The sequence below is a fragment of the Ixodes scapularis genome, unplaced genomic scaffold (genome assembly GCF_016920785.2).
Source record: "Ixodes scapularis isolate PalLabHiFi unplaced genomic scaffold, ASM1692078v2 PGA_scaffold2__306_contigs__length_199485367, whole genome shotgun sequence".
In the NCBI taxonomy this organism is placed as follows: domain Eukaryota; kingdom Metazoa; phylum Arthropoda; class Arachnida; order Ixodida; family Ixodidae; genus Ixodes; species Ixodes scapularis.
Genome location: NW_024609857.1, coordinates 40,214,432 through 40,222,946, shown reverse-complemented (window position 1 = coordinate 40,222,946; position 8,515 = coordinate 40,214,432). Strand labels below are relative to the sequence as shown.

General features: G+C 44.9%; 1 protein-coding gene across 1 annotated transcript in view; it reads right to left on the bottom strand.

Annotated features, from left to right (window-relative positions):
- Positions 1–4,922: 4,922 nt before the first annotated feature.
- The window catches only part of LOC8035626 (pre-rRNA-processing protein TSR1 homolog), a 44,871-nt gene continuing 41,278 nt past the window's right edge, over positions 4,923–8,515 (bottom strand). The window contains exon 20 of the mRNA XM_029983301.4: positions 4,923–5,227. Within this exon, the coding sequence (XP_029839161.4) occupies positions 5,046–5,227 (182 nt within the window). The 3' untranslated portion in view covers positions 4,923–5,045. The remainder of the gene's footprint in view (positions 5,228–8,515) is intronic.

Below are 8,515 nucleotides of genomic sequence, written 5' to 3'. Positions count from 1 at the left end.
GGTAGATGGGATAACAGTGTAACAGATGCAAAAACTTGAAACTTTGTGAGCCTTAATGAGAACTAAAAAGTAAGTACCATATGTTTCTGAAGATAGTGTGCTTGATAATTTCTAAGTGGCTTTCAGCTGGTCAAAATGCAAACCAGCACTGCTCATCGCACATCCGACATGTGCTGGACATAGTAATTATATGTGCGAACCACGTGACGTGCATAAGCAACGGACGTACAGTTGCGTGGAGGAACAGGGCAACGAATTTCGAGTTTATACTATTGTGCAACCCAATATCGAATCGGCAGACTACGATTAACATAGTTATCGTATTCGAAGCATTAAGCAAAAGCGAGGTTAAAGTACGCCGAGCAGACCTACCGCTCGCGTGAGAGCTGCTGGTCGGCAAGGTTTCGGATCGGACCGCGTTTCAGTTCTATCAAATCACGATTTATCTTGCAGGAATGCGATTCCAACTTCTAACGATGAAGTACTAAAAGGAATCTTTTGCTCATTTGTTTTTTACTGGCTGACGTCCGGATCCCGGGCCACAGAGCCTCGGGCAATCTGACGTTTAACGACTCGACCTCATTTCGGCCGACTTGCTTAACCGCTTATGATTGAAGAATAAGCATCCAGTCACAGGTGGTGTAACGCTTGGAATGCGACCCCTGAGTTTTTTCGTGCGCTTCCGACTCGGGATACACAGAGAGAATAAACAGAACAAAGGATTGCAAGGTCGACCAAGCTAAATGCGCTGATTGTTGCAACTCAAGTCGATAAAAACCGAAACCAAGACAAAATACAATTTTTCGGCGCACATTTTGCGATTTGGTGCATTATGGTGCGAGGTACTGGCTGTGGCGCAGTTTCCGCAACATGGCGCAGGATGGTGCAGACAAATGTGTCTCGTGCAAAATGGCGCAGCCCTGCGGGTAGTATGTACAAACAAATAAGCGACATACTCTGATGTGCCATTTACGAACAAGGGTACATTTGCCCACACCAGGTGTAGGGACTGCGCGTGCTGAAACCAAGTTCGTGCGGGATGAAGCGTCTTCCCAAGCGCAGTGCCAACGGTGGCGCCTCCACATTGGCACGACATCGGAAAGTTGAGTTAGTGTGTAGTCGCCAACAGAATGGGAACGGCAAGGTGCGTCTTTCGAATGCTCAGCACTGGATACAACTGAAGCTCTTTCATGCATTTCTCATCTTGTCAGCGACTATAGTACGAAGGGAAAAGTACGCACAATGTGCAGGCGTACCTGAGAAATGGAGCATGTACACGTGTGGGATACTCAAGGTAGCGTCCGATCAGACCCTTTACTTTAAAACCCGACAAACAGCCAGAGAGAAGGAAATCACCCCTCGATTCCTTTTTTTCTTTGTTCGACAAAGCAGGAGACCCTCCTTTCTGTGGAGAGTAGCTTGGAGACCCACTCTTTTTGGGAGAGGAGAAAAGAGTGCGAGGGAACGGAGAGTGACAATGTGAAAAAAATTTTCCTGCCCGGCTAAAAACTGTTCCATTAGTTGGCCTTTAGAAAAAATTTGGCAGAGACACTTAGACTGCTTACATGTGGGAACGCGAAAGCATGCCGCACGCACTAGGTACAGCTTAAGTCAGCCGGAACCGTGGAGCTGCCGTGGCGTTGGGGAAGCGTGCTTGTCTCGCACCCCGGAGGCTTAGGTTAGATTCCCTCCCGTACCAAAATCTATGAAATTTTTGTTTCAAAGCCATTAATTTACTTTGTTTAATAGAACCTGCCCGAGAAATTTTTGATGCGTATTTACCTACTTTGCACTGCGCCGCCAGCAGTTCGGCTGACCCCTTAGCAACGATGACGTCGTTGCTATGGGTGCCGTTTTCACTGGACATACAATGCCGACTTTGCTCCATAAGACAGTTAATGCTTTCGCATTAAATTTTTTTTTTTTTTAGAAAAGGTTTCTTCATTCCTTTGATTATATACAGTCCGGAACAATATGAACTTGCAGTTTAGTGCTAGCCAAAGGGGGCAAAACGCCGTATGGTGTGCCTCCAGCGTGCTAAGTTGTAGAATCGACTGCCACGTTGCGAGGATAGGAAGTATGTACCCAGGTCTCCCAGCATGGCTTTTGTGATGCCACCGCCTGGACGCTGTTGGGCCAGCTCGTATTGCCGCACCCTGTATCCTCTCCACGATGACAAAATTAGTAGGAGAGAGGAGACTATGGCAATTTTTATGCCTACCTTGGTTGTCACTGTTTTTTTCATTGTGAAGATAACATGTAACCTCAAATTTTTGTCAAATTTTTGTGTAGTGAAATTGGAGCAAACAGCAAACATTGGGTAGAAGCTGCCTAGCAAACATGCAGCACTTGTTGCATGTGTCGTGTACGGACATGCCACGGGGTCACTTTCTAAAAAATGTGGTCACCGACATTTGGCACACAATATTTTGGCTCTATCTGGAGTGCCGGTCTGTAGTATAATGTCTTGTGGTGCTGTAGTGCTATAATATAAACGTGAGACACCTATTTTCACTTTTGGGTTGCAAGAGCCATTACTGGTGACAATGACCATGCATATTTTCTGGTCACAAGCTATTCAGACTTCCGTTTGCAAAGCGGTTGATATGCTTATGGAACGAAAATTTTATCGGCATGGCATGTTTTGTTTAGACGAATGGAAGAATGCTTGTAGCTTAAGCTGTGTGGAATAGTCTTTTTTACTTATGTCGAAAGCAACATCTTTGCTTGGCAGGGAGATTCATGATGTGTACATTGTGTATTTGTGACTGTTCTGCACATTCAAATTGGCATAGTGTATTTGTGATTGTTCATGCTCATTCAAATTGGGCACTTTGTATTGTAGTGTACAATGGCTAATGATTGGAATGTAAAGGTCTACTTAGAGGGAACTTGGCAATGTAGGGCTTTCTGTGTTTGTGCTTCTTTTCCACAAAGAATGTAAATGCTGTACAAAACTTTTACGGTGTTAAGGAAAATCGAGAAGGCTGCTTATTAGGTGTGACTAACACGAGTTGAGTGACACGATGTTGTTTGCCGGGCTCCTTGTTGACTATGATCTATATTTTCATTGTTTTACTGCAGCTTTTGCTGAAAAATTTTACATTGCTTACGCATGTGTAACTATACAACAAAGTGAAAAGAAAATTTGCTTTGGAATAAAATGCAATCTTTGTAAAGCTGTGTTCGAGATTCAATGAAAACCAAATGCTGGTTTCTCAAAGCCCTAAAATTAAGCTGTTTCCAAGCATTACCTTTAAGGACAGAATGTCCAATGCTTGGAAAAGAAAGCAAGCCAGAATGCTTTATTATGCGTATTCAGTTGCGCAGTTGGGCAGGCATGGACGGGTAACTTTTCCGAGTACTGATGTTCTTGAAATAATGACTTGCTATTGCAGTAGGATTAACAGTCTTCAAAGCTACCCAAGTCAGCTTTTCTAGGTGCACTCTAGGGTGGAATATTACTGCCACGGTTTGAACCCAGGGTAAAATTCCTGGTTTAACCCTTCCCCCAGTCCTGTGTGATACTTCCAATATACAAATGATTTAAATGGATACTAAAACAAAATTTCGGTGCTTATTTCTTGGTCTATTCGTGTTCAATGGAGCATTATCACATCATACACACCAATCTCTTATTGAAAAAGACACGAAAAGGAATTTTAAAACAAATTAAACAATTAGCAAAGAGCGCCTGTTAGATGTGGGTAACGCCTTGTTTGTAATGCCCGTCTAGGAACATTGACAGGTAGTGACGATAACTGTCTCGCCTCTGGCCACAACGAGAGAAGAGCCTAAAGGAGGAACTCCCCTCTCCCCCTGACTCTCTTGTGTGTCCCAGAAGTCACTATTCTCCCTCTACAAGATTATAGAAGATTAACCCATCACTCAAAATTCAAACAAAGACAGCTTTGGGGTTACTTGCGGTGGCCCGATCGCTGGTGTGCTTCGGCTGTAAATGGATGTCCACAATATTCATTTACGGATATTGTAGATCATATTCAGCCTATTTGTGAACATGACGGGTATATTTCAAATTTCGTTGAAGTATCCCTTTAATGCAACAGGATAATAACAGTCTTGAGGTCCCCCAGAAAACTCTCCTTGAAGACAGTTTCTGGGCAACCTTCCTCAGAGTATAAAGCACTATTGTTATGATGGTCAGCACAGTGCCTTGAACATGACGTTAGCTGGATCATAAGATACACGAGAAAACAATAATTTGTCAGCAAGAAAGAAAACAAGATTGTCTTTCTTGATGACAAGTTGTTTTCAGCAAAGTAAATGCTAGGCAGTCACAATCCCACTTCTTGGTTCGACAAATATTATGCGTAGGGGAATATTGACTCATAGGGAAACTTTCTCGGTCTTATCTCTCAATCTAGGTAATGCCACATTCTCAAACTTTTGCCATTTTATCACTATACCTGCCAAGGTTGGAGAAACCAAATCCGGAGAATTTCTAAGGGGGGGGGGGGGGGGGGGGGGGGGGGGTAGCAGTTTTTCAAATAGAAATATTGACAACAAATATGCATGAAAACAGCTTTATACATTTATACTGCACTGCACTCATGCTAGCGAGAAACAGGTGGTCCTTGCTATCATTGTTGCCGTCTGTTGCAATGGCAAAAACTCTGTTTAAATGCGGGACAAAAGGGGGGGGGGGGGGGGGGGGCAGCAATTTGCGTTTTCTGGGAGATTTTTTCTGTCAATCATACAACCTTGTAAATCGGTCAAAATCTGGGAGTCTCCCAGGGAACACGAGAGACTTGGCAGGTATGTGTCACCACCACCAGCATCGCATTCACACAGAGAGTCAGCTTTCTGGGATGCGTGGTTTGTTCATACAGAACGAAAGACTGTTTTAATTTTTTCGATCAGACCTGTACTGTCAATCTACCAAACACTCATTGCACAATATGTGGAGTTTGTTATGTCACTTTAAATTTATTGCCACTCAATAAAACGTCACATTGGCATCAAATAATTGTTTCACATACTTCACATCTTAAACAGTTTCAGGGGCTTTACAGTGTTGAGTGTTTTCACTCCATCAGTTCGCAAGCCTTGCTCCCTGCGGTCTCGTGGCTTTGGTAATGGGGCTCTGGTCTGGGCACATCTGGGTCGTACGTCCACTTGGGGAACACGCGCTTGTACAGGTGCATCAGCACCGTGTCTTGAGACTTGAGCTGGCCGTTGAATACGCACTTCATGTGGCCGTGGGTTCCTGAAACGGCATGATGGAGGTCGCTCCATATTTTGTTCTTGTGCTTACATATAAAAGGGACAATTTGAAGGACCATCATACAGAATAACCTCATTATACAACAGATTTGGTCACAGCAGACATTCGGTTGTGGCGTACCAATTCGTGAAGTTTGGTCCGTCTTCCTATCCACCGTAGAATACCGCGCATCCGCCCAGTCCACATTAAGCGCCCATTCCCAAATTTGTAAGATCTGAGGAAATACGCGCAGTACATTTATATGTAAAATTGATGACCGGACAAGCGCCCATCCCCCATTCTCTCGCGATTATTTCTAAATTTTGAGTGGACGCTTGCCCGGTATTTTACGATATGTCACTGAGCCAACTTCGCCTATTACATATTCTGTTATAACATACATTCAGATATAATGGACTATATTAGAGAGTTTGTAAGTAGTTCACCCTTCCATTATAGTGGGCTCTTCAACAACAGTCATTGTATCAGCCATTATGCGACTTTGGTTCAGTAGCGGTGGCATCCATTTTATGAACTGCTGTCATTGCACTCATAGTCTTGCGAGCGAAAAGATCAATACCTTTTGAAGTTTAAAAGTTTCAATAAACGTGCTTTTAAGGCAAAAGCCTTTATGTCCCATTATGCAAAAAGGCGATGGCGTCGTCGTGCCCGAAAGATGGCCATAAAAATATGTCATCAAGAACGCGCCGCTCAAGGTCAAAGACTACACCGAGTAGGACTATAGCCCGGAAAATATGCTACATACAGCAGTAGTGTACAGTTTCCCACAATATAAAAGACACATTTGCCGAGGCAGTTTATGCAGTGGTGCTATGTTGGCCAGAAGTACTTTATTTTAATGCGAAAGCGTTAACTGTCTCATGGAGCGAGCCGACATCATCAATTTGAAGTGCGAAAACGGCACCTTAAATCCTTTCTCCAAGTGGAGCCTGCTCCCAGCTACGAAGCCACGCGAAAAGCCTAGACATGGCAGCTAGTTTCCCCGATCCCGAAGGAGCGAGGTAAAGCTGATGTATTTTCAACTTTAGTCCCATTGGCTGGTGCGCGTCGACGAGGCTCCCATTGGCCGCTGTGTGTCGGTTTCAACGATCGCTCACTCGATGGCGCTGCGTGTACGTGAGGCATAGAGTTCCTGTATAGGCTCCCTACGGGAGCCAGAGTTGCGCATTTGTTTTCCCCGCGCCGCCACACCGCTATTCGCCGAGTTCCATCACGTGAGGAGCAAAGCATCCGGTGGCGTGCAAGAAAGCCACCTTTACGGTCGCTCCGCCGACATTTCTCTTGCCCCGGCGTATGTGTCCCTGCTTTCCGCCTCCTTTTCCTCCTCTCCTGTTTTCCATGCGCGGCGGCACGCGCGGCGCCGCTATTCGCCAAATTTAGTCACGTGAGGAGCAAAGCATCCATCTCGTGCGGGAAAGCCGGCTCTACGGCCACGCGCCGAGGCTGACTGCACAACTCTGCTACCGTAGGTAGCATATACAGGAACTCTAGTGAGGCAGTGGCTCCACCGCTCCATGCCCAACGTCAGCACGCTGTACACCGCAGACCAAAGAAGGGAGTGAAGTGCGTGCCTTCGCATTCACAACTCGTAAGTGCTCAGATGTACCTCGAGCCTTTTTTTTTAATGAAAGGATAGAGCAAACATTCATTTATTTCCTTGCCTCAAGCAACAAGGGCCTGTCTAAAGCGAACCCAGAACAGCCACCTGACATGCCTTGTCAAAAGGTCTCTCATGTTGTTGGAGACTATACAAGTTCATTTCCACTGTTTGTAGTCACCGAAGGTGCAGAACATACTACACAACACTTGTTTTTGCTAGTATAATCTATCAAATTACACCAATGATGAAGTAATAAAATATGCAGTGTTGTGTGAATATTAAAAATTTCGAAATTTGCGAGAAGTTTTAAATTACCTGCAATATTCATACTATTTTTTGAAGTTTTGATTGTGGTGGGTTAGCCCGGTTGAGCGCACTTCTTACCGAGCACTGGAGCAGTGCAGAGAAGTAACAGCTGCAAAGAAGCAACACCTGCACGATCCAAGCTCCGCACGTGTTGGTTTTCTGCAGTGCACCGTAGCTCGGCAAGAGTGCAATTAACGGAGTGACCCGCCGTGATCAACACTTGGAAAAGTATGAATGTCGCAATTGGGTACTTGGGAGAAAAGCACAGTATCAAAGCGGGATTCTTCACATAAGCGCCTGGTATATTTAGAAATAAACGAAAGCTTTGTGAATGCTGACATCTACATTGCTCTGAAATTTTTAAAATGAAACTGTGGCTGATATTTAAGAGTATGTGTTAGGCTGAGATGCCCTGACAACCTGCAGTCATCATTCACAATTTTTTTTTTCTTCTTAAAATTCTAGATTGAAGAAAGATTATTTGTGTATAGCAAGATTTGTAAATCCACTCTATTATGTATAGCTGGGCATCTCTATAGGTTTAATTTTATGTCAAATCAGTCGTTTACTTGCCATCCCAAGGATCCGACTTTCTGAGGCCCCAGTCTATAAATATAGTTCCACTCCGTTTCACCTTACATCCGGGCTCAGCGGATGCTATGAGCGATCGGAGCCAATCCAATGCTGTGTGAGTGTCACGTGATCTTGGAGAGGAGGCACAGCACTGCGCAAAAAGCCTGTCATGGGCTACCTCCACAGGGCAGGATTGGTTAGAATAGCTCGTAGGGTCTGGACGTAAGGTGAAACGGAATACAGTGGATGTGATCGACCTAAGCCATTTTGGAGCACCTTTCGGAGCAGCCAAAAGAGTGTTTTGGAGCAGCCAAGACAGTGTTTCGGAGTAGCATAAGTGGCTTTTGGAGCAGATATTCCTAGAAGAATATAGATTTTCGTTTTAAGTGCTGTACAAAGAAAAGGCACTTCGTGCTGTGTTGTGCTCTGATGTGACTTATTGTGGCAAAACTCGCTGCTTGCGGTTTTACTGCTGAGACATCCCACAAATGTGCAGTGCACTACTGTAGGCATTGCCAAGCAATTCGTCAAAAGTAAGCAACCGTGAAACAATGGATTGCAAGCATCAGGCTGGTGCCTCTGTTGTGCAATAATGTTTGCATGCACGTGAGGGAAACTTTGGCAGGCTTGCAGTTGCGCGTGCTTTGTCGCGCGAGCGGAGACAACGGCTGTTTGATCGAAACTGAAACCGTGCCGTTCCGCTCCGTCGCCAACTGATTCCCAAAATTGTGTGCAAAATGTGACTGCCGAGCATACGACAAAAAAAGTGCGGCGGCGCGTGCTTGCCAGGC